The 26083-nt window shown below is 41.1% G+C and overlaps 3 protein-coding genes across 4 annotated transcripts in view; 2 read left to right on the plus strand and 1 right to left on the minus strand.

The window, feature by feature from the left end:
- XPC (XPC complex subunit, DNA damage recognition and repair factor) overlaps positions 1-1780 on the plus strand; it is a 15506-nt gene extending 13726 nt beyond the window's left edge. The window contains exon 17 of the transcript XR_012675023.1: positions 1037-1780. The gene's annotated coding sequence lies outside the window, so the exon portion shown is untranslated. The remainder of the gene's footprint in view (positions 1-1036) is intronic.
- The window catches only part of TMEM43 (transmembrane protein 43), a 19646-nt gene extending 3155 nt beyond the window's left edge, over positions 1-16491 (minus strand). Inside the window, exons 1-12 of one of the 2 annotated variants that reach the window (XM_075158869.1) lie at positions 16340-16491; positions 15430-15579; positions 13597-13731; positions 12776-12870; positions 10797-10846; positions 8485-8554; positions 6609-6679; positions 6322-6443; positions 5641-5715; positions 5458-5559; positions 3826-3943; positions 2608-2843 (exon numbers count right to left, since the gene is read on the minus strand). In XM_075158869.1, the coding sequence (XP_075014970.1) occupies positions 2641-2843; positions 3826-3943; positions 5458-5559; positions 5641-5715; positions 6322-6443; positions 6609-6679; positions 8485-8554; positions 10797-10846; positions 12776-12870; positions 13597-13731; positions 15430-15579; positions 16340-16351 (1203 nt within the window). In that variant the 5' untranslated portion in view covers positions 16352-16491 and the 3' untranslated portion in view covers positions 2608-2640. Of the gene's footprint in view, positions 1-895; positions 2844-3825; positions 3944-5457; positions 5560-5640; positions 5716-6321; positions 6444-6608; positions 6680-8484; positions 8555-10796; positions 10847-12775; positions 12871-13596; positions 13732-15429; positions 15580-16339 lie in introns of those variants that run through there. The other variant, XM_075158868.1, reaches the window with a different exon arrangement.
- An 88-nt stretch (positions 16492-16579) lies between these two features.
- Positions 16580-25840, plus strand: CHCHD4 (coiled-coil-helix-coiled-coil-helix domain containing 4). Its single transcript, XM_075158870.1, has 3 exons — positions 16580-16841; positions 18806-18904; positions 24701-25840. Exons 1-3 carry the CDS (start codon positions 16820-16822, stop codon positions 24994-24996), a joined length of 417 nt encoding a protein of 138 aa, XP_075014971.1. The 5' UTR covers positions 16580-16819; the 3' UTR covers positions 24997-25840.
- The last annotated feature ends 243 nt before the right edge of the window (positions 25841-26083 follow it).

Raw genomic sequence — 26083 nt, forward strand, 5'->3', positions numbered from 1 at the left:
GTCCAGCTCCTGCTGGGATCGGTACTTCTTCATCTGCGTAAAATGGCACCAGCTGTAGCAAAGTGACTCTGTACTTCCTAACTTGGGACACGGCACGATACAGAGTTACGAGTCTAGTGACTATTTATAGTCAGCAGGGAAGGAGACGAAAACATTTTCCGATGGCAGGATCCTACTTCTCGCTACATGGGCAGCCAGCTCTCCTAACCTAAGCATGCAAAAGATGAAAGAGTAAATATGCTTTAAGGGAGATCAAAGCAGAAAGGGAAGATGATTGACAGATCAGGTACATGTTCCGTCAGATTTTGGAAGCAAGAGAAATACTGCTTCAGTTGTTTCCATAGAAACGTTGTTTGTGTACGTGCAATGAAAGCGAGCCTTGGCTCCACCAGCACGCCTGGCCTGGGAAACACAAAGTCCTTGTCTCTGAAAGGAATCTTACTTTATTTTGCGTCATTCCTGTGCACACACTAGTATGTGAGACAAAAGTATTTTAAGCTGCTGAATGCATAGGTAAACCCCCACTCTCTTTAAAGAGGCTGTATCCAGTCAGGTTGAACCCTCGTGTTTTTCAAATGATCTTACAGAGGCGAGGAAGTTGCTATTACTTAAGTAGTCAATAATGGGGAGTAAAACGATGGTAGGCTGGAAGCAGCCTTTCATCACGAAGAAGTATATAGACCAGACAGCAGCTGTGCTGTTATTAGGAACTTGCTTCCCAAAATGGGGAAATATTTGCAGGCTAAACAAAATCCAACTGCACATTTATCTCGACCAACAACAGAAAACTAGCTCATGTGCAACTACAAACTAATCCTCCAGGTACCTGGACACTATTCCTGACATGAAACATGCAATACTTAAATGTAATAAAAAAGAAGCCTACAGACCAACCTTTTGAAAATTGTATTTTATTAAATATACAAAAGCTCAGCACTTCAGTAGAAAATGGTATCTTCATCTCTAATATGGTAATGCTGGTTAGTTTCCTGCATCATCGGTAAAACAGCAGTCCAACACTTGTTTTTCTCCCCAGGGGACTGCAATTCTTAATTGATGGAGCAAAAGTTGGTGTTAGCGAGCAGCAGAAAGACTGCGCGGTATCGCTAAGGCGTGTCAGCTGCATGCGTGAGACCACCTGCACTTCTATAACCTTTCCCTCACTACTACTGCTTTTACCAGAGGAACCGAGCCAGGAAACCGAATTGACAACATTCAAATACCAGAAGAATGAAAAGAATTAAGGCTAATAAAGTAATTACTACTTCTCAAAACATTTATGATTTATAACTCAGATCTCTATTTCAGTACCATTTGTAGCAAACATTTGCTTCTATGTATGTTCAAGTTAAGTTCCTTTGGTACGGGGAGCACATTTCTCCTGACGGTCATAACTGTATTTCATAAATGAAGTCATTATTTTTGTACTGAATTGTGTATCCTTACAGAAAAAAAAACCCATTGTAGTGTAGGGAGGGCACACCTGGAAGCCAGACTCTAGCTAGGTGGAGAGAGACTTAAAACCAGTACAAGATAGTCTCTAATCTCAAGTACTGGTTGCCGCAGAAATAGGTAAACATGAGCCACCACAACACTACAAGGCGGCATTCCTCTAACATGATACAAAGCTCAGAATTTAGGCTACTAAAGTCTATGAAAGTCTATCAGGCAAAAATGCTTTCATTATTTAATTCCATGGAGTATGTTCCTTGTCCTTACTAAGTGAAATTCAAGAAAGAAACAGTATACACAGCAAAAAAACCCCAAATATTTTAAAGAATATACATTCAATTATAAAAGTTAATTTTGTTTCAAGGCAGCAGGTCTTATTTTTAAAGGTTAGTGACCTCTGAGTATCCCCTTAAATAAGTGCAATTCGAAGTTAAATTTTTGAAATAGTTATGCAATGGTATAGTCCACGCTACCATTTTGGATGCTTAACCAAAAACAACTTCAGAGACTTTTTAAAAGCTGGGGGAAATCAATGTTTTCTGAAAAATCCGCCCTACCTCAGAGCACTGCTAACCTGGCCACTCATTATTTCAAGTTACTTTGAAAATCCTCAGTCCAAAAGCATACATTTTACGTAAATATTGTGTGAAATTCGACTAAGTTGTGTTTTCCCTTTGAACACAGACACTTCCAAATGCATCAGCCAAAGAAGTGTACATGACTGTGCATATAAGAAAAGGCAGCAGAGGGAGGGTTTGCAGAGGCAGGTACCCACACGTGTTTCCTAAGGATATCTGATCACGGTTCATGTGATTAAGATGGCACTTCCTCCATAATACACAAGGTGCCCCACCTGTCAGTGAGGAGAGGACTTGCCAGTTCTCAAATCGGAGAATTAGTAAGTGGTAAGAGGTACAAATCCGCTTGTTCACTGACTTATAATCAATACAGACACTCCAAAACGCTTTTTCCCCCAAAGTCAACGTCATTGGCTTCCTACAAGCAGCATCCCATACTCATATTTTTCATGGATAACGTGTATGAACAACCACACTGAAGCCCGCTCCCCAGCTCTTGGTGCACACTGCTGAACTGTGATATGCTGTAAGCATGCTGCAGTAACCGGGACAGAACTGCACTTGAAAAGTTTCTAACCAGGATTCAGCGCAAAACCCGGCCACGTCCTTCTCACTGCTGCTTCTTTGGTGGAACACGAGATTTCGCCAACACAATTGGAACTACGGAGAGCAACGCGATCAGCAAAGCCCAGAGAGGGCGGTAGAAGAGCCAGCCAATGGAGATGGTCAGGAGCGACAGCGAACTGGCTACGCAGAAGGCAAATGCTTTTAATCCAATGTTAACCAGATCTCTCACAACAGGAAACCAGTCCACTGCAGAAAGAATTAAACAAGGGATAAAGCAGTTTCAAGATAATAGTTTAAAAGGAAATCTTAGTCATGCCTAGGATTTGCACACTAACTATTGCAATCAAAAGACAACTCAAATTATTTATCAAGAGCACTGGATAAAGCAGAGTATCCTCAAGGCATTTGTTAATTAAGCAACAGCTAAACATCTAAGACAATGGTATCCTCATCTCTTCAGACGGGAAGTAATCCAAAATTAAGTCTGAAGTCTTGTCCAAGGCTTGACAGGCAGAGTAGACTGATAGCCTTGCAGCTATGGAACAAGTCTCAGGCAACTGATACAATATGCTAGCACAAAAATTAATTTCTGGCAACAGTAAATCTTGCAGTAGCATGTATATGGATAAATAAGTAAGAAAAAAAAAAAAAAGAGAGCGCACCACTACAAAGCAAATGATAGCTTTGATGTTTGAAGTTTATACAAGTTGGAGGCACCGTCCTGCTTTTCTCTAAGTTTTTATTCCAACATTTTTCTACGCTAAAAGGATAAACGAAAACCTTTTTTGCTGTGTGTTCACAGTAGTGTACAAAAACCAGACACAAAGACATGTTACTATACCACTACTAATAAAGACCTGTTGGGGGGACCACTTGTGTACGGGTGGAGAAAGTAACTGGATTGCAGCACCTTGACTTAGACTTGAAAGAACCAGCCCAATGTGTGCTTTGGCTTCTGACTTTGGTAAGCACTGGGCTGGGATCTTCTGAGACTGGCAACAGATATTTGCATGGTGGTTTTTTTACTGTTCACAAAGCAACCACCTGGTTCTGGGATCCTGTTTACCTGCAATTGGCTACAGTGACTTTCAGATCAAATCCAATCTGAGTTCAAACCTGATTCCTCCTGATTTCCAAATTAATTAATTGCATATGTGAGCAAGAGAGGACCTCTCCAGGGCTTATGATCCTGTTTCTAAATCATTTTACCTTTCTGTAAAAAACTTACCCAAAGTGTAAAAGATTCGGGTCATTAGGCTGATGCCTACAAACATCGCCAGCCAGCCTGCTGCACGGAGGGCCCAGGTCTTCATGGTGTTACTCTCATGCTCTTTCTGAAACACTTCCTGAAAGCAAACACCAGTATATGCAGCCTGTTTCTCAAATTCCTTTCAGATCCTCTTGATTCCAGTATATTATGAGCAAATCAGAGCCAATAGCATTTTACGAGTACAAATTCTCTCGTAGAAGATATATTGCAGCTCATTCTACAGTGTCGTTGCACATACTACAACGGATTTTGAAGTGCAGCACAAGGGAAACCAGCATTTTTCTAAATTAAGACAGCTAAACAAGCACTGTTCAACACACTATAACCTCAGGCAGAAAGCACACAGTTTTTACTGCAAATGGATACATTCAACATTACTGTGGAAAATAAGACACTAATAAGTAAATGTAATAAGGAGGAACGATCTGACTTCACTATGTTTGCAGGAAGAGAGAAAAGGCAACAATATCCACTGATGGCTGAAAGAAAGGTATTTGAAAGAAAGCAAGGAGCATGCAGGGAAGAAAAGATAAAAGGTATGTGTATATTGCATCAGGCAAAATAAAGCATCTATTTGCAAGAATTCTGAGTAAGATCTTTTTCAAAATGGATTGTGTGTCCCTCTGGCTCTATAAAACGTACACATGAAGATGGCTAATACATAATAAAGCACTTAATGGGAAAAAACGTGTATGACTGATTGACTGCTTGTACATATAAGTACTCTATGAATTACTCATTTGTAGTGGGTTAATTTCCAATGAACTAAAATTCTGTCTAATGAAGATTCAGAGCTCACAGCAGAGAGCTGATTCTACTGCTACTCTCTTTCAACTCAAAACAAAAGCCTTTTTAACTGCTTTTGGGACCTCCTGTAAATTCTTGACATCTGGGATTTTTGCAGCAGGGCATGAAACAATCATTAATGGAAACAAACCTACTAAAAGGAGTAAATGAATCACCAAATTGCTGGAGCATGCAGGATTTATTGGAGCATAATGCTCTGCCTGAAGGTTCTTTCTCAGCCAGAATAGCAATAAACATTTCAAACAAGCCTAAACTCCTGTTATTAGAAGCTGAAGAGAGGATAGCTCCTACGGTTTGTTTAATTAAAGCCTGATTTTTACTATTTTTACATACGACCTTTTCAAAAGCACATGCTTGCATGTGTAAGCGGGAAACTACCAAAGAGCAAATAAAAGCAAAACGAGAAGGCACAGAAACAGCCTTTAAAGCAAAGGACGTTCAGCAGCAACACAAGGGGATTTTAAAAAATAAATATATAGCTACTTTAGCCACGGTTCCTTTTTAAAATAAAAAAAAACATCAGGAATAACTATAGCCAAATTATGTACTGCTAGTGGGCGAAGCACGGCATTTTGCTGCAACACAAAGAACGTGCAAAAACCTGGAAGGGAAACACAGGCTATAACGCATTGTCCTAGAAAAAGGAGAGAGAAAAGCCAATGTTTACATTGAGCATCTCCTCCTCTAGAGCAGGTCTGATGGAGAATGAGAGCTTGCTCCCCTGCTGCTTCTGCACTACTATCTCCAATTGTAACCCTTCACTGGTACGGTGTGGTATCTCACCTCCACAGAGAGATCCCCAGGGTACAGAATCTGCAGGACATCTCCAGACTTGGTATGATACGGAACCAGTTGATCACCTCGCTGGCGAGCAATCACAGTCACCTTGGAAGAAAGGGGAAAATATTTACTGGTTACTGAGTTGGGAACAGAGTTTGCAAAACACAGAAACAGCTGAAGACTCACCTTATCAGCAGAGCCCAAATGGGGGTCGTCTCCACTCAGACCTGCATAGAAGAACGAGACACGAAGGTCTCCTACCTACAAACAAGAGAATATTGGAAGTCAAGAAAGATTTCTTTACAAAGGAAAATCACAGGAAAGACAACTCTGCATGGGAACACCCTTTATGTATCAACACTTTTTCTGAACATTTGTGTCAAGCCAGAGGATACCCAGAATGATTTCCAAGCTGTACTTTTTTCAGGCCTAGTTACTAGCCAAAACAGGACAGCTCAAATGCTGTTTGGCAATACCCCCTCTGATTTAGCTGCAGGAGCACATTAACACCAATGAGATCCTATGTTCATCCCTTGTCATTTCATCTTTTGGCAGAGGAGGGCAGGCAGCACAAGCTGACAACATTGTACTCTGTTCAGTACAGCAAGGCAGAGGTAGAACCCACCTCCCAGCACCATCCCGTGCCTTTCCATTTAAAAGCATGGCAGATTCAAGAACACAGAAGACAAAGAAGCAGGATCAGAAGCTTCCTGCAAGAGAAGCACTCATGCTGAAGGACTGTACTAATGGTGTCATCCTATGTAATGGTCTGCACTCCAATTTCTACATATTTAAATAGAAATGGGACATGCCCCAACTTTCTTTTTCACATAATACCACTGCTTTGGTTTATCTTTCTCATCTTACTTCTGGACGCCTGGGGTTCTCGCTGTGGTAAAAGTAATCTCCTCCTCGGGTAACATCAGCATGTGGATCCTCAAGGTTTGACAAGCTCAACTGCTTAAAGTCATCAATTTTATCCACAAGACCTAGGCAGAATAAAGAAACAAGCTCAGGTCCGGTGTCTAACTTGGAACAGTCAATTTGCTAGCTGGCTTCCTGATTATCACTTGAAATTACTGCCATTGTGGAAAGAACCAACGTCTGCTGCTGATGCAACAGCAGACACAAAGCCAGTACAAAGCAATCCTTACCCTTGGAAAGAACAAAGCTGCCAACCTGGACGTTAGGAGAAACAGCAGTGAAAGACTCCACAGCCATGGCACTGCGGAACAGAGAGAGTCCCTGATTAGTCCCAGAATTATGATCAAACTCTTGATTTGCAGTGTGTAATATACAGCACATAAAAGGTAGTATGTCAAACATCAGGAGAAACTCAAAGAGCTAAATGGCTGTCATGATGTGAAAACAAATCCATCAAGAGACTGTGTCCAGGCTTCATAGTGTTGGAGCCATTAAAATAAGTTAAGACAAGATATGACTGTTTCATCCTCTGGCCTGACCTTCCATTCACACTATAGGATTTCACTGTTTTTTTCTGTACTGAACCTATAATGAGCTGAAATGGAGTTCAGCTTTTAGGAAGCTGTTCAGTGGTGATATAGAGGTTTTGAGTGACAATGAATTAATCACATTCCTAGATGAATTCCTGCAATGTTTAACTACACTCATTCTAGCCTGAATTTATTTAGCTTCCACTGTCAACTGCTAGATCTTACCTGCTAAATTAAGAAACCTAGATCATAAACCTTCTCCATATAAAGGTACTTCTACATCATGGCCAAATTAATTAAATTCCAAACTCTTTTACTTACAGACTTGACTTCATTCTCATAAGTAATACTACTAGAATCTCCTTGGCAGTAAACAACAGATTTTATTCTCACAAATGTCTAAGTTGCATACAAAGATAAGATGGATGGACGGAAGGAAGAAGACATGTAGTACACACTTAAAATAGAGTCTCATTAATGCCAGGCATGTATTCTAAAGTTCAGCATGTCTGCATACACTGTGCTGTCTCACACAAAGATCCACCACAGTTATGCTCAGTCTCCTTGGTTTGCACCAATACACTCAGATGAAATGTTCTTAGCTGCAGCACTTTTTAAAATTATGTACTGCATAGCACTAAATCAAAAATGTTTCTTACTCTCAATTGGAAATTTGCATTTACTGAAGAATGCTTGGAGAATTTTCATTAACAAAAAAGTGTGCATGGGGAGGACAGATAAAGCAGGTATGTCATCTGTGCATCCTTTTTTTCATTATCTCTCATCTGTACAAGTCTGCTAGTTGGGCCTTATAATCAAAACCACTTCTTCGCTTTCCCTCCTGAAGTAGTACTTCCAAATAAAGGACAGTGTATTTGGATGAGCCCACAGAACCAAAAAAAAGTTCAGGAGATTTTGCGAAGTTCAAAGTTTTGTTGAAATCCTGGCCCTACTATCTCTCCAGCTGTATTCTTCACCACACATGATATTTTTTACCAGATGGCATCCTGCATCCTAAGGAACCAAGCAGGTGCTGTGAGAATGACAAGCAAGCTAAAACTTAGCATTAAAAATGGCACATTGTAGCATAACTAAAATGCTGCAGATGAGAGATATATGAAACAAACTATATGTGGGCGACTGCCATAAATAAGCCTGTGAGCTCATGCATGCTAGCTTAGAAAAAGCAGATGCAAGTGGCATGACAAGCTCATGGGATGCCTGCTGATCTAACCCTGTACTTGTAATAGAGGAAAGAATTAATAATAGACTGCACTAACAGACAATAAAAGTCAGAAAGGAACCCAATTCAAGTTCTCCTACATGGAGACCACTTGGTCCAGAGGTATATAATAATAGCCTGATGTCCAGCCATTAGTAATGGATAGCTTAATTCTGGTTCCACCAGGGAGCTTTGAACTGCTCTCTAATCTCTCTATGCCTTAGTTCTCTCAACTACCAAAAGACCAACAGTTTCCATCTACTTCGCTGTGTCATGAAGATTAGTCATTTAGCTTTCATCTTTGATCAGATACAGTGATAGAATCTAGAGGGACTGTGCTAAGTGGTAAATTACCTAGGGTTTTTGTGTCCAATTTCTCGATCAAAGTTTCTGCTGTTCACAACTTCTGATTTCCATTCGGTATCTAAAGAAAATGATATGAAGGTTGAGGAGAAAACAGGAAAAATTGCCATCAGATCTTAGTTATTGAAGACACCTTTCAATCAATGAATGAGTTCTAAGTTACACTTGCAGTAATAATGTTTACACCAAAGTATGTACGGATACTTAAATCCATCTTCCTAGCATATTAACAAGGAATGGCAAGATTTAGAAAAAAAGGATTTTAGCGATAAAATCGTAACTCAACTTCACTCAATGGGAGCTTTGCTGTTGGGTTTGATTCCTGGCTCCACTCTTTGGGAATAATCTGGTTTTGTGAGCAAAGGCTGTGAGCTCTGCTGGAACTAGCAAATTTCAGTGCAGTCAAGCAACACATAGAGATGGTACCTGTATGTGCCACTGTCAAAAATGCATAATGCTGCCTTCCTTCAGGCCACAGCAGCCTTCCCACATCCCCAGAACAGATTCCAGTAGGTTTCTTATAACTCCTACAAAACTAAAGTCCCTTTTTTTAGCAGCTTCCATATTAAATATAGCTTGCTCTACTTCCATGAAGGAGTAGAGAAGAAGGAAAGGGAGTTTGGTTAAACAGTGGAATAGGGATCATTGTAAGGGATATTCTGGTGTATTGGGTATGTGGCAAGATTTTAGTAGTTGGGGAGAGGGTGCAGGGGTGGCCTCTGTGGGAAGAGGTCAGAGGCTGCCCTGCGTTGGACACAGCTGGCTCCACATCTAACCCAGGCCACAGCTGAGCCCATCAGTGAAGTTCAGGGCATTTCTGTGAAAGCATTTTTAAGAAAGGGCAGAAAACACCAAATGGGGAAGTGAGGGCACAAAAAGGAGTGAGAAACAACAGAGGGAACACCGAAGTCAGAGGAGGAGGTGCTCCACAGCAGAGCAGATATGCACTGCAGCATGGGGAGAGTCCATGCTGGAGCATGGGAAAAGTGTAAGAAGGGAAGAGTGGCAGAGAGAAACCACTACGTAAGGACTGTAAATCTACCCGCACCCCCTGCTTGTTCCTTCAGTAAAGGGAGTGAGTGTAACCTGTGGCAATAACAAGGAGTGGGGGGGCAAGGGAAGAGGAGTCTGAAGTTGAGCCTGGGAAAGGGTGAGAGCAAATGTGTTTACCCAACACCTGAATCAGGAATTAAATATTTATTTAAATTGACAATAAATAAGTTAATTTTCCCCAAGTTGAGTCTGTTTTGCCCATGATGGTAAAATTGGTAAGTGATCTCCCTATCTTTATTTCAACCCACAAGCTCTCTCATTCCTGTTCTTCCAAATCTCTTACCCAGTCCTGCTGAGAGGGAGAGTAAGCAAGCGACTATGTGGGCCCTTGGCTGCCAGCCAAAGCTAACCCATCTCATCTAGTAATATACAGAATTTTAATGGACAGAATCCACCAATCTTGAGAAGGCAGCTGTTTCTTTAAATGGCATTTCTTTTTGTTCCCTGCCACTGTAAGGCTGTTTTTGACTGCTCATAACCACTAGCTTTGCTCCTTATGTATCTCCATGCTGCAGGATCCCATGCTTCACTGAGCTGGGGTGTTTTTATGAGCACACCTAGAAACTGCTGCACACCCATGTTACACAACCATGTGCTTTAATCAGAGATAAATGAAGCACAGAGACCAATCTCCAGAAATACGATGACTCAGAGTATTTTTCTGCCACTGGGTAGATCAGAATAATGCTCTCAGTTCTGCTCCTACCAAAAAAACATTTGGCAAAAGCCACAGTGCACATCAGAAGGTGCTGATGGTTTTCATTAGCTGGTATCAACACCTAAACAGACTCTCAACAGGCTGTCTTACAGGTCGGAGCTACACTGTTCTTCCCTGTCTATTCTCTTCTGCTCACGCCTGACATATGCCTAATTACTCCACTTCTGAAGAGTAATCTCAGGCATAGCTTTGAATACACTCCCATCTCTGCCCTTCCCCTGTCACTGGGGACCTTATGGGTCCTATCTCTGGAGCATCCTACCCCTGGATGCTGCTCTGAACCTCTAGGAGTTCCAAGACTTTCTGTACTAGTTGCTTGGTAACAGCACACCTCCTTTCACCTCAGTTACCTCAAGAAAGGGAGGTCCTACCATTTGTTTAGGAAACAGAATTTTTGCTTATTTCTTCACATTCCTTTCCTTTCTTCCCCAACAAGAAAATACAGTGTTTACAACAAAAATCAAAATACACACACATAAAAGTCCAAAGTTACATGCATAAAAGAAAAAGGATTTTCTGTTGATCAACTTACTGTATGAATACTTTGTCTCTTTCTTAATCTCACCATTCTCTTCATACTCCCTGCAGAGAAAAAGGGTGGGATGAGAACCAAAACAGTGCACACACACCCCTGCTCAGGGCAGAACACACTTTACAAATGAAATGCACAGACAGCTCACTGGTAACACAAACTTATCTTTACAAGTAAACTAACTCTTCTCTGAACCACCTAATCTGAAGACACAGATTCTCTGTACAAGGAGAAAACTACACACAAATGCTAAACAGCCACAAGCCTTTTATTCCCACGTTGCCAACAAGGAGTTGACTAGATCAATGTGGAACAACCAGTATTAAAGACAGTGAGACAAGCTGACCTAAACCAACAAGTCTTTTACAGATGCTGCACCATAACCATGTTAAAACTGAGAAGTTATTTTTCACACCTTCACAACGTCTGACTTTTTTTTTGTATGACACAAAAGACATTTGGCACGTGAGTTCTGTGGAGTCAGACCTACATAATGGCTAATAACTTTTATACTAATTTCAGTGGAATTATTATTAATAACAGAAACATTTTTCCCCTTCTGCTTGCAACTGCTAGCAGAGTAGCTAACATCTCATTACAGTTTTGTAAATCCCACTGAAAAGGTACCTAGACTGCAATATTGCCTATTATAAACTAATTTGAGTGTCTCTCAAGCAACTAAAATTTGCAGTTTACTTTCACGCTAGAAATTAATGTTTACTTTTGATTATTAAGGATAAGGGGTAGCTGAGTCTTCTAAAAATTGAGAAATCATGTCTTGGTTTAATTAAGTACTTCAATTTGCACACATATGAAGTACCAAAGAAATTAAGAGATTTCCCTCATAGTAACATGCCAAAAAGTCTCAAGTGTCCACAAGTCTGAGAAAAGAATCTGACTTCTAGATTCAATTGTCTACAATAGGGTTTTTTAATTGCTTTGAAATATTCCAGTGTATGTTAGGCTGTAGGTGTCAACCAGGCAGTTTTTGGGTCAATGGTTTATCAAAGTTTATTCTGGAATTCATAATTGAAATTGTTGGGTTCACTTACTTTTCTAACAAAAGTTAAGACCCTTTGGGAGATTTAAAAAAAAAAAAAAAACAAAAGACAACCGACCATCCAGAAAAACCCAACAAGTAAATCATTGTCATTGTGGAAGAAAGGAAGAAAGCCAAGGGGAAATATGATGAAGTTTCTGAATTCAGCAAAAATCTTTTTGTATTTCCTTTTTCAGGACAGGGAAAAAAAATTGGCTTGAGAGTCCACGATCAAGTTTTAGGGAATGGCAGCAGGAAAGGCTTAGTAGATGCAGGGAAAAAGAGGATTATAAAGTTTTATTTGAAAAAATTCACGACCAGGTATTTTGGGACAATGGTTTTGATTCTGCTAATCAACTAGCAGGCAGGGAGTATTATGGGGGTGGAGTTACAGAAATCCTGATGGGCAGAAAGTACCTCAATAAATAAAAGAAGCTTTAGGAACATTAGAAAGGATAGAAATCGACTGAGTCTTTGGGAAAAATACAAGTGTTTTTCTTTTTTTTTTTTTTCTCTTTTTCATAAATTGGTAAAGATCTTTGAATTCTGTTGACAACACATATGACAGAAGATAGATCAACGGGCTCTGAGATGGCTCAGCATCAGACAACAATAATGAAAACAAAAAAACACAGCTGCAGCATGGAGGCCAAGAAACCCCATATGAAGTTATACAAAACCAGGAAGTGGAAACATTTGATAAAAGGCCTTGGATGTTAGCCAAATTTTATCAGATGCAAATTCTGCAGCATTGACCACCTACAAGACCTGACATCTCCAAGGAAATTAAAGTGACTCTTTAAAAAAACCCAAGAGCTCTAGAATTCTCCTGGCTGTAAAGACTTTTTTTATTTTAGACGTGGGGGGAGAAAAAAAAATGTGATGGGATCCTATTAATATCACAGCTTTATAAACAACTTTTAAAGATTTCTTCACTTACGTGGAATCTTCATATTCTACCCATTGGTACATTTCCACATTACGCTTAAGTTTGACAGCCTGGATGGAGAGCCCATAGCTGGGATCAAACAAAGGCTATTTAAAAATTAAAGAAAATACAAGTCAGTATAAATGCTGTACCTCACAAACTCAAACACTGTACTTTTATTATCAAACCCATTTGCATACCTCACTGTACATAGTTAGTACTCTGTTACACACAGCTGAATATAGAATAAATGTTATGAAAGACAAAAAGGAGCATCTCTTTATACCACTGATAAATCTGACCTAAAGAACCATCATCAAATATTATTGCCGTAGCGAAGAATAAAAGCAGAGATATTGGCTAATGGTATGCAGGCTTAAGCGTTTAAACCAGGGGGAGATTTTATTTTGCTGGAAGTTACCGTGCTGTGTTACCTTCTGCGATGCAGGCTGACCACAAAAAATGTCATCACTACTGAAAAGTCAGAACTTGCAGAGCCTCTGTACTGCGAGAGCCTGAAGACTTTACAATATCACAAATAAACAACAGGTTCCCTATGCAAAAGGGAATCGAAATTATCCACCAAAGGCAGTGGGAGGGTAAACACAGCTAGAGGTAGCATGTTGCTTGGGAGCAGGGAGACCAAGGTTGTACGGCATCTCCCCAATTCCAGGCAAAGAACCAAAGCTTGGGTGGTAGCTGGCAATGCTTGCAGGGGAGGAGAGAAGCTAGGTGTCTTCTCCCTGGATATCAACCATGATTTTAATTGGCAAAGACTTTTCCCTCCCTCCAAGCTTGAAATACTCGTATCTTCAAGATACTTTTTTATTTACCTTAGATGTACTCAGAGCGCCAGCTAAGTGCACCAATCTCCCTTCATTCTGCTGAGACACACTGTGGATGCTATCAAGAGGCATCACAAGAGAAAGTCCCTCATCAAGAGATTTGGCTGTCCTTAAAGCTCGTCCCTGCAATCAAGAAAAGCAAAATCAAGTTGTGGAGAATCAATGGTATTTTGTGAAAAAGGTTAGCAGACAAGTGATCTGAAGACCGCAAGGAATGCTTGTATACTCAGCCTCAAGGCATGTTCTCAAAACACACTTGTACTTCCCCATTCTCTCTTTCTCTGTGTCTGACACAGTTTGGGGCGGTACCTCTTACCCATGCAGCAGGACCATTAACATTGACTAAGCTCCTCAAACTCACCTAGATTATTCCTACAAGGATCCAAAGCTATTGCTCTTCACCTCTTTCCTTGTTCATTGTTCATGAATAACCGCAAAAATCGTGCCAATTACAGTCCTTTTTCTGCATATCCATATGACTATTTGGCAGAAGTTTTCCTTACCTTACCATCACGTTACGGTGTGTGTTTTCCTGCAAAATCACCAAAACTGGGAGCCGTTCTCTTTCCTCTTGTAGAGGTATAAAAGGAAGTCTTAGGTGAAAATTCACAGAACTCTGCTCCCCTACTCCTAAACTGCCAAAAGCATGTATGTTTGCAACGGTACAGTATTAGGATTCCCTGCGTACTTTAATTATATTTTCAGTTTAAAACCAAGACATAAAATAACACTGAGAATAATTAACATACTGTTCTGGTTTAACCTGGCAGGCAGCTAAACACCACACAGCCACTTGCTCACTCCCTCCCAGTGGGATGGGGGAGAGAATTGGAAGAGTAAAAATGAGAACACTTATGGGTTGAGATAAGAACAGTTTAATAATTGAAATAAAGTAATAATAATATTGTAGTAGTACTAGTAATAATAATAATAACAATAATAATAATAATAATAATATGTAATGAAAAGGAAGATAACAAAAAAAGAGAAAAATAAAACCCAAGACAGACAAGTGATGCAAATGAAAAAAACAATTGCTCACCACCAACCGACCGACGGCCAGCCAGCCCCCGAGCAGCAGTCCCCTGGCCAGCTTTCCCCTAGCTTATATACTGAGCATGACATCATATGTATGCCATATCCCGTTGGCCACTTTGGGTCAGCTGTCCTGGCTGTGCCCCCTCCCAGCTTCCTGCGTATTTCCAGCCTTCTCAGTCGGTAGAACATGAGACGCTGAAAAGGTCTTGACTCTGTGTAAGCACTTCTCAGCAATAACGAAAACATCTCTACATTATCAACACTGTTTTCAGCACAAATCCAAAACAGAGCCCCATACTAGCTACTACGAACAAAATTAACTCTATCCCAGCTAAAACCAGCACACACCCTCAATTTTGCAACATGGCGCATGAATTCCTTTAACGCAATTGTAACAACACCAGAAATGAAGACCTTATGTTATCCCAAGAAAAGAGAGAAGACTGGAACGTGGCTGGCTCATACAACCCTCTTTCAGTAATACTACTTCTGTTTCTGCACCAGCTCACAAGTTTTGGATCTTATCTCTCATCACACACTGCCACTGTCTCTACCACACTCAGTTCTACAGAAAGACTACCTGTGGCCCAGTGATTTTACTCTTCTGTGATACCCCAAGGATAGGCACCAGACTCTCCAGACATAATGTCCTCTTCTCATGGATGAAGTAATAAAGCTTTAACATAATCACTTTAGTAAGCCTATAAATGCAAAACTAGTTAAATGTCACCTCAGCTGTGACATTTTAAAGCTGTGTATAAACACTGATGGTATTTCACTCACTTCGTTGGTAAAAAGAAGGTAGAAAGACAGAAGAAATGTCACAAGTCCCATCAACATGCCTCCAGAAGTCTCGCTGAGCCTCTCCAGGAATCCTGGTTTGGACTCACTTGTGATTTTAACATGTTCTTTTCTGCTGCCTGTGTCAGAGAACTGTTGGAGATAAACAAAAAAATGCAATATTGGTGTGACAGGGGAAGGCATTCTGTTTCACGATAAGTCTTTTCGCTTTGTTAATACTGCTGCTCTACAGAGTAGCACCTGGGACGAAAACTTTCCCACACTTACTCATCACACTTTTGATACCAGAAATACAGTCAATAAATAAAACTCAAGCCTAATGGAAAAAACAATTGCTTTTATAGTGTTCAATATGTTCCTTCAAGCTTTCTTCAGTCTGTCTCTAGGTTCCCTGTTTGGTGTCCACACCCCACATTCGGGCCATGAGAAATTGAGTAATACTGCTGAATTCCAGACGAGCTAAAACATAGCTATAAATAACAAGTTACATTTTAACTCACCAGTGGTAAGTGTCTGCAGACTTTAAAATAATTGCATCTAGAGCAACAAAAAGAGATAGCTTAAAACAAAATTGCTATCGCTGTCCTAGCCAGAGCCACATTAAAGCACGAAAGCCCAGGGGTTTATCTGTACGTACACTGGCTGTGGGGAATAACCAAAAAGTAACTTCAGATTAGCACACGTAACCAAGACAGGAGGTGAAGCTTCCCTTTTGCTCATCTCGAGATGCCAAGCGGGTGTGACAGCGGCCTCTCCGCTGCACCAGGGCTGCACAGGGCCCCTCGCCTCAGACAGGCCACCCGGGGGAGCGGCCGGAGCGGGAACGGGCCGACCCCGGGGACCGCCCCACGCAGCGCGGAGTAACGGCAGGACCGGTCCGAGCAGCACTTACATTCCTCGACATCTTGAGCCTCTTGCCCTCGCCGGGTACCACCCCGGAGAGACCGCAGGAGCCGCGCTCCGACAACCGCGCCCGCCTCCTCAGGGCTCACCCGGCCCTCCCGCCTCCGAGCCGCTCCCCACCCGGGAGCCACCACAATGCATGCCGGGACACGTAGTTCCCGCCTGGAAAACGAAGCCCTCCCCGCTGGGCGCGTGGCAGGCTGGGAGATGTAGTCCAGCGCCGAGGTCGGGCTTGACCGAGCCGACTGCTCCCTCCCCCGCGCCGGCTCTCGGGCCGCGGTCGGCAGGAGGTGCGTCAGCAGCCGCCGGCGGGCAGGGAAGGTGCTTCCGGAGGCGGGAGGTCATAGCGTGGAGCAGCGCGTCGCTGCCCGTTGCTGTGGCGGTGGCAGAGGAGGAGCGGAGGGGGCGGCGGGGCGCCGGCGGTGTCAGTCTGCGCGCGCCGCGGGAGAAGGCACCGGACGGCTCCGCCATGTCCTACTGCAGGCAGGAAGGTGCGCCCGGGTGTCCTCCCAATGTCACACCGCTGGGACAGGCCGGGCGGTCTCGCCCTGAGGCGGCCGGTGGGGGAAGGACGACGCGGGGCGGCTGCCCGCTCACCTCAGCCCGTGAAGGGAAGGAGCAACCTGAGGGGAGAAGAGGCGCGAAAGCCGCCCGCGGGCCGTGTGTGGCGGTGGGGGGAGGGCTGCCTCGACTCCCTCCTCCGACCTTTCTCCTCACGGCGGGCGGGAAGCCGCGGTGGGGCCGTTGACCGTGAGGCGGGAGAGGGTGCAGAGGGCCTGCGCCGCCCTCCGGGCCGGCCTGCGCTGTGCGGCCCGCGGCCGGCTGCGGGCTGGCGGGTGCCCACACCCGCCTGGCTGCGGCGGCGCCCCGGGGCGAGGCGGTGCGCGGGACGCGCGTCCCGGCCGCAGGTAGCTGCGGGCGGGGTGAGAAAGTGCCGCCCTGCAGCTGGTTGTTGAAATATCCCCACGGAATGGCCAGAGCTGAGCGTGTGTGCAGCTCGGGGCGCTTATGTCAGCTCACCAGGCTTTGCTGTGGAGTGGCTTGAGGCATGCGGGCCTCCATGTAGATGGACAGGGTGGGTAGAGAGCGAGCTTTATGTTTCTGTATCTGTACGAGGTATTATGTTGTAGGAGTTGTGGTATTTATGAGGCCTGACCACTTCATATCCTGGGGGATGTATCCCCCTCCCCCCTTGAAGTAATGTACAGTGACTAAATGTGAAGTTTCAAACTGGGGAAAAAAAAGCCATTCTAAATGTGATTTTGAAATTGTAAACTTTGGTACACTGAGTGCCGATTATAAACTGTGGTGAGGTAGTCATAACCTGTGGACTTCTTTGCATTATGTTTTTAATTTATTTATTTTAACAGTATCTTGGATCTTTGCAAGATCCGTAAGTTGTCTTACGGCATCCTACAAAATTACAGTGATGGATTAGAGTTCATATGTTCCTAGTTCCTTTTATATAAGAAACGACTGGGCGTTCTACACTGTAAAGTTTGCTGGAGTACAATGCAGAGTTGACAGAAAACTGTTTCTCTTCTAAAAAGGGTTTAGTTTTATCTGTTTCTCAGACATTTTTAAATGCTTATTGGTTACTGAGCAAAGTAAAAGCAGTTGCTGAACATCTGCTAGGTGAGGTCACATTGAGGGGCAAGAAGATACTAATTTCCAATATGCTGAGTCACTGTAGTGGCCTTTATGAATTTGGAGAATGAAAGGAAGTTCTTGGGGAATTTACCATTTTTTTTTCCACTTAATGAATACTCAGTTGTGTGTTTTCTATAGTTTTACAGAGTTGTTAGAAAACTCTACTCAGGTTTCCAGCCAAGCCTCCCCCCCACCCCGCTACAGAACTTCTTTGTTAAATCAAGAGTGGCACAAGAGCAGGAAGTACGCTGTCTTGTTTTTCTATCCTTGGTAATGTTCATAGCACCTTTCAATATAGTTGGTTCTACACTGTTAAGGTGCTCTTCAGTATTTAATTCAGATAACTACTGTAAAATATTACACCAGTCTTTAATGGAGGGTACTGTTACTAGTAAGTATCCTATTGAACACTTTCCTGTAATTTAGTATAGTTTTTCTTTCACTCTTCCTTTTTTTTGTCTAACCTCTTTATCTGGGTTAGTCCTGTTAAAGGATTAGTTTGAGCTTGTTTTGAAACAGCTTTTTAACTTCACAGTTCAGTGAACTGTACTGTGATCTGCAGCCATTACAGTATGTTGCTGTGAACATTGGAACTTTAGAAGAATAGAATTTCAGCTGTGTATGTGTTCCTTTGAACCAACAACTAATCTAATTGAAGGTGATTGATAAGTACAACGGAATTCATTCATCATTAACATTAATGTATCATGTTGAATATGTCGTTACCTTGTGGTGTTCAGCAGCTTTGTAAATGACTCCGTCTCAGCTTTCTCTGAACTTTTGCTTGTTGTCTCCTGTATGGTAGGAAAAGACAGAATTATATTTGCGACCAAGGAGGACCATGAGACACCAAGCAGTGCTGAGCTGGTTGCAGATGACCCAGATGACCCTTATGAAGAACAAGGTCAGTAAGCAGAAGAAGAGAAGAAAGGAGTGATACATCACATATATCATATTCTAGCAATCTTAAAAAACAGGAACAACAAAAAACAAACCTTGTATGAAGTAGGAACAAATTATTCATTCATTTTTAAAGACTGAGGGCAGCTGGTTATTCAGCAGATAAACACCCAAACTCTTAGCAGTTTTAACTTCCAAATTAGGACATCACAAATGACATGCTTTCCTTACAGTGGGTTTTTTCCCTACGCTTTTAATGGTCTTTCAAAGTGGCCTGTTCAAATACATCAGTTGATGGCTTATAGTTTTGGCTAGTAGCCAGAGATGTCCAGAAAAAACTTTTCTTTCCTTTCATTTATTAACAAAGTTAGAGCTTAACCAGCTTATGGTTGTTCTTTCACTGTTTTAAATGACAAAGTGCAATTTTCAGATAAGCTGAAGTGAGTTACATACCAGTCATTGATGTGAGTTGCTCACCTGCCTGTGTGCAGCTGAAATTGCCTGATTTGATGATCTGAATATCTGATTTAATATAAGTTATATCTAACTAATCCTGTACTATGCTAGTATGTCCTGGTTTCGGCTGGGATAGGGTTAAATTTCTTCCTAGTGCTGTGTTTTGGATTTAGTAGGAGAAGAATGTTGATAACACACTGATGTTTTCAGTTGTTGCTAAGTGCCCTCCTAGTCCAAGGACAGCTCCTATGCCTACTGACTGAGCTAGGTACACGAGATGGGAGGGAACATAATCAGGACAGCCAGCCCAGCTGGCCAATGGGGTATTCCATACCATGTGACGTCATGCTCAGTATATGAACGGTAGGCGTGATCCAGGAAGTACGGATCGCTACTTGGTTATCGATCAGTGCGGGTGGTGAGCAATTGCATTATGCATCACTCATTTTCTATATTCTATCATTATTTATTATCATTATTTTCCCTTTTCTGTTCTATTAAACTGTCTTTATCTCAACCCACGAGTTTTTCTCACTCTTACCCTTCCGATTCTCTCCCCGTCCCACTGGGGGGGGCGGGGGGAGTGAGTGAGCGGCTGCGTGGTATTTGGCTGCCTGCCAGGTTAAACCACGACATAGTAGTAATATAATCAACAACTAGTAGTAATATCTTTCAATGGCACATGACAGGTAAGTTCAAATTATTCAGTTTTTAACTGTAACCATCTTGCCTTGAAAAGATGTAAGTTAAAGTTTTCAGTGAAGGTTACAGTTCTTATATGAAGTAGATCTAACCTGCAAATGGAGATTTAAGAGAACAGAATATTTCTGAGATCAAGACTTGTAATATTCTGATTGCACAGAGTATATTTTAGGTTGTTTCTGACGGGTAAATGAAATAATCTTCCTATCATGATGCTTAAATAAATTTTGCCCCAAATTAATAAACTGTCATGAACATCTCTGAATTTCTAACTGCCTTTATGCTTACAGGTCTTTTAGCCTCTTCACTTTGTGTGAAGTGATCTCATTACTTTCAGCTCAGCTGAGATTGAAGTAAATGCTTCATGCTTTTAGAAATTTTGTTGGAAAGTAAAAGTTATGCAAGTGGCTCTGTGACCTTTAGAGGGCAGTATTTAAGCACAGTTTAGCAGCTGGAGCACACAGGGGCGCTTTGTTAGCTGATATGGTACGTAGTTTAATTTGAACTATATCTCCCTATGTCATTAAAATAACTTTTTTCATACATAGATTTGTGTTTAAATGATTTTCATTTAGCTGTCCATCTTGGGTTCATTACAACTGTATGTAGTCAGTAGATATATCTAAAAGTTTTGCTTGTCAGCAGTGATGAGTCCGTTCAGTTTTATAATGACCCAAATGAGAACAATGAGAGAATTTCAATTTCAGAAAGGTGTTTAAAAACTGTTGAGTACCTGTCTGGAATTATTCTACCTTGTATTTTCAGGTAGGTTGTTTTGCTGGCTAAGACCCAATACCCAAACTGCCTATTTGGTGGAAAAAATCTATGTTTTGGGATTTGTTGTCATCTTCACCATGGGAATGGTCCTTCAGCCTCTAAAGATTTCAAATAGAGACCCCTACAGGCAGTAAAATCTACATGCAACTTGTATCTGTTACTGCCTTGACCACAATGGAAGATGGAACCTACAAATGATTCATGTAAAGTAGTTCATCCTTAGGTGGAAAACAGTGTCTAAGGAGAGCTAATTTTTAAGAGTATTTGCTCTTGTCAGTATGCTGTGTGGAAGTGAAACAAAATCAGAGTTTTTAACTCCCGTCTCAGGCAAATTTAAAATCCATTATTGATCTGTTGAGTGAAGAGTTAACAGCCTGTAATGATTAGATGGTGGAATTAAGTTCCCCATTCGTTTTCTGCGGCCTGTGGCTTTCTGTTTCCTCTGAAAAACTGGAGACTGCTTGCAAAATAAAGCAAGGAAAGATACTTTTTCTAGATACCACATCTGGAGAGCATATAAACCCTTGGAGATTTTATCATACAGTGGACTGTTAAGTCACCTTGAGTGGTGTACAGCTAAACAAAGTGGCTTGCTGTTTAGCTAAGTAAATTCATGTATGCAGTCTGTATTGACCTTACATGTGGTTGTTTAAAGTTCACCTAGCTTCCTCCTTATAATCACTCACGGTCTTTGATGATAATTAAATACTCTGCTAGTAAAAGGTGTCTGTCTAGCAACAGCATGTGGATGTGTGTTGGTCCTATAACTAAGCGTCTATTTTTGACACTGGCTTTTAAGAGGAAAGGGAAGGGTGCCCATCTCAGATCTAGCATAATAGAGAGACATACTACAAAGGTTGGAATGTGAACATAGCAAACAATGCTCTTGGATCTCTAAAGAGGGGATTCTCCTCCTTCTGTCTCATGTCCCACTTCTCGCCCCGAATTATTTTTTCTGGTTTTACGTATACCACAAGTATATAGTCTTGTGCCATATATCTGGATAATAAACTAGCTAAAATTAAATGAGCCACTTCCTCCTTGTTTAAATGCCATATTCATTGATTCCTCTTATGTGTATTTTGCTGGATATGGAAAGGCCATGGTGAGGAGAGAGGTGGTGGGGTTTTTTCCTAGCAATCCTGTATTTACGGCATGTTAGATCACTTGCTTCCTAAACTATAGAGCAGGGCAGAAAACAGGGAAAGCCAGAGGCTAGTTATGTCAGGGACACCTTAGAGTGAAAATATGTGTCTGTGTGATTCAAAATGAGAAACACTCTCTGTTTAAATACTGTTAATAAGTTTGGGTTGGGTTTTTATGTGGTTTTTTGTTGTTTTTGCTTTTTCTCAGCATGTGGTAAGTTACTGCCATGTTTTAAGGATTCTCTGAAAACTTCTCACTTGAATGATCTCAGGCTACAATGCATGAGGTCAAAACAGAGAAACAATTGACATATCACAGAATGTAGTTGCATCTAATGGGAGTAAAATTTGTGGGCAGGAAAGACATATGGGCAAAATGTTCTGGAATATGTTGAAGTGCAGAAGCTCTGGCTCGTGTGGTTTTTATTTAAAAGCAAATTGGAAAGGGCTTTGCTATACATAAAGTAACATGCAGGCTTTTCTAATTTAGCTTCTACTTTGAATAGACGACTTGGTTTCCAGTGTTCAACTTCTGTGGCATAATTAACTATAATGACTCTTTTCATCTTTTCTGCTGTGCTATACACAGAACAGTCATACCTGGGAAAGAGTAGATTTATTATATAGATTTACTATAACCTGTATTGTTTTCTCATGTGATATACAAGAATGTATTGTTTATGGGATAACTCTTACATTGTTGTTAAAATTTGCATGCTTACAAGGCAGTTCTGGTTCTAAAAGGAACAATTTATTTTAAGAGAATTATTTTACAAGTAATTTTATTGCTGTGGTGTCTTCAGGAACACTTCAAAACTCTTAATGTATTTTTTCTCTTTGAAGTATTAGAAAAATGACTGTTTAAGATGACTGGTTGATGTTAGTGAGGAGGAATATAGAACTTCAAAATCTAGTTTACAAAGCAAGCTGTATTTCTTCTACACTGTATGATCAACATCTTTCTGCTTTATGTCATCCCTGGCAATAAGGAATCTGGCACCAGCCGTCCATTTCCTTGTCTCAGAAGTTCTGCTTTTCCTCCAGGCAGCTGGAGATGCCATGATGCACTGTACTAGGTATATCTTTTCAGTACAGTGTTTATTACAGATATTTTACAAAACTATCTTGCCAAATAAAGCATGATCTATGAAAAATGACAGTATTACTGCAGTTGACTAAATCATGCTACGGAGGCTGTTACTTTCTGTAATGAAAAGGAGACTGATCAACACTGAGATTTGACTGACTCAGTGTAATTTTCTGCTGAACTGCATTGACTGAGTTAGAGTACATCATTGATGAATTGCAAATCAGAGTAAAATTTTCCTTTCATTCCTTTTAATATAGCAATACATACGACTGAGCTGCTTTTGCTGTACCAGTTCGTAAGATTCATGATATTGTGGCCTAGTGTCCAAGGAGTTGCTTGTGGGAGTGAAACGTATGTCTGGAACTTCATGATCCCACAGGACAAAGACAAGGCTTATTGAATTCTGTGGGAGTATTTTAGGTAACGTCAAGTTGCATCAGGGCCTGAATATAATTTCATGTTCAGATCAGAATTAATGCAACTTTATTCTCTGACAATGGTATTTTCATACCTGCTTCTAAATGGAAAGTACTTAAACTTCAGGTTATGCACATGCTGTTAGCTTCTGCAGAAACTCAACCTGGAGGTGAAGTTAGGGAAGCCTACTAGAGAGGAGGAGAGCAAACTCTTAAGGTGGGGAAGAAACCAGCTTGGATCACATGTATGTTCGTGCAAAGTAGAGAAAGGGAATGGAGATATACTGCTTTAGAGCAATATATTAGAGACTCTGGAAGCCCACATGACCAAGTCTGTTACATTACATTTCTATACCTGACTGTTTAAAAGGTTTTCTAAAACTTACAGAGGAAACGAGTTCTCTGGCTTGCTGCTTGAACTTCATTGTGCAAATCAGTTGACGTCTCAAAGAACATATGCCCATTTAAATCTTCACCTTGCTATTCCATCACTGAAGTATTTCTGTGATGACTTTACCTGTTCCAGAGCAGAAATTTACAACTGTTCCAGTTTAGAGTCTCAAATGAGACCTAACTCACTTCCAGTTGTGATCTAAAGTGCAATTTGGTTTCTGGGAACCAGGCAGGCTGGCATGCTCTCACTGTTCCTTGTGTTCTGTGGCATGTGACTTAATCTGCGTCTTACAAATAAACTGATCTCTGTTTCTGTAATTCTGGTTTTCGACTTCAAATTTTAAGGGGGAAAGTTGTGGGTTAGTATTTCAGAGTTCATTTAAAACAAGGAGAAAAATGCATCCATCCAACTTCATCTAAAAGAATTCTAGTCTTAATACTGGAATTAAAATCTTATGACTTGCATGACACGATTTTAAGGCTTGCCTGTTCCTCTGACAGAGTCTGGCAAGTGGATTGACTTGACTTCGATCTGTTTTGCAGTTTCCTTAGAATATTCTCAGTGGTCTGTAGTCCAGGGACAAAGACTTAGTTCAGGCATGGACGTAGAACTAATCTCACTTGTGCCAAGTAAAGGATCATACAGATCAGAGAGAGAAACTGACTGGCTAGGAAGTAAAAGGTGTTTAGCACCCTTGAAGCTACAGAACTAATATGGCATTGCTAGTACTTCAGCTTACACCTGCAGCCTAGCAGCTTTCACTGAATGAAATCAATTTTTGGAAGGAGCGCTTAACTTTTCTTCTCTCTTGTTTGTTCAGGATTGATATTGCCCAATGGAGATATCAATTGGAATTGCCCATGTCTGGGTGGAATGGCTAGTGGTCCCTGTGGGGAACAGTTCAAGTCAGCCTTTTCTTGTTTCCACTATAGCACAGAAGAAATAAAGGGATCAGACTGTGTGGACCAATTCCGTGCTATGCAGGAATGCATGCAGAAATACCCAGATCTTTACCCTCAAGAGGATGAAAATGAAGAAAAAGAGAAGTCAAGCAAAGATTTGGAAGCTAGTCCTATGGAGACTTCTGCTGCCAAAGAAGAGAAGGGATCTAGCTAATGAAGATGCAAGGAGGCTGTTGTCTCCATTTCTCATTTTCAGAGACCTGGATTTTGCAGTATGTCTGTCTTCTGAGTCGTCAAGAAATGTTTCACCATTGTTCTATACACTCTGTCATAGTAAATAATTTATTGCCAAAGGAGAAATCTCACTGCAAAAAGAACGAGTATGTGTATTGTGTAACCTGCTATCAGACACAGTTAATATTTTAACAGCTGGTTTTTACCCTCAAGTTCTCCTTGAGTTCTGACTTGAATAATGTCTTTAAATATATATAGTTTTCAACTAAAATTCCACTAGCACACCGGGTCTGTGTTCATTTCAGTATGTTCTGATCAATAGCTGTTCTTTTTTAATGTATTCTGTTCTATTAATAGAAATTGCATTAAATGATTGTTTTTCCTTAAAGAATTTTTTTTTTGCCAGAGTGATACAGGACATTGAAAATGGCCTAAATCTAGAATTTCTAAAATAATTTCAAATGGTCTTATTAGATTATGGTTGCATTTTATTACCACCATCAGGTAAGGACTGCCAGAAAAATGTTGAAATGTGTACCTCCTTTGATTTCATTTACTTATTGTGATGGCTTTTGCATTTTTAAAATTGGTGTGTTGTACAACCATTGATAAAGATGAATGGAAAAAATGTTGGTCACTGGCTTTATTTTTGCTCTGAAACCACAGTTTTTGGGTTCCTTTAGTTAGTACCTGCTCCTTCAGTGTATAGACAGGGTCTTGTAAAATACTTTGAGAATACAATGAAAATGTTACCTGGTGTAATGATCTCAAAACAGATACTGTGACTTAAATGCATATTAAAAAGACAAAACTTTTTACCTTCATTGAAAGCTCCTGTTTCTGTGTGGTGTAGTTTTTTGTTAACACTGCTTGGATTTGAGATACTCTTCTGCGTTGTAAGCAGACTTTGAATCAATTTGTGGGTTGTGAAGATCAGTTGCTCCAGCTTGTCAGATTTTTATTCTTGTCCCATTCTTTTCTCCCCAGCCCCAGGCCAGGAAGGCATAAAAAAATGTAAAGCATTTTCAGTAACTATAGTAGAGTGTGGATCATGAACCAGCACTACA

The sequence above is a fragment of the Calonectris borealis genome, chromosome 10 (assembly GCF_964195595.1).
Source record: "Calonectris borealis chromosome 10, bCalBor7.hap1.2, whole genome shotgun sequence".
Lineage (NCBI taxonomy): Eukaryota > Metazoa > Chordata > Aves > Procellariiformes > Procellariidae > Calonectris > Calonectris borealis.

Excerpts from the sequence above, each read along its gene's own strand:
- CHCHD4 (XM_075158870.1), top strand. The coding sequence starts at position 16,820 with ATGTCCTACTGCAGGCAGGAAG. Across the intron at positions 16,842-18,805 it reads GTCCTACTGCAGGCAGGAAG|GAAAAGACAGAATTATATTT; the intron begins GTGCGCCCGGGT and ends CCTGTATGGTAG. Across the intron at positions 18,905-24,700 it reads TGACCCTTATGAAGAACAAG|GATTGATATTGCCCAATGGA; the intron begins GTCAGTAAGCAG and ends TTGTTTGTTCAG.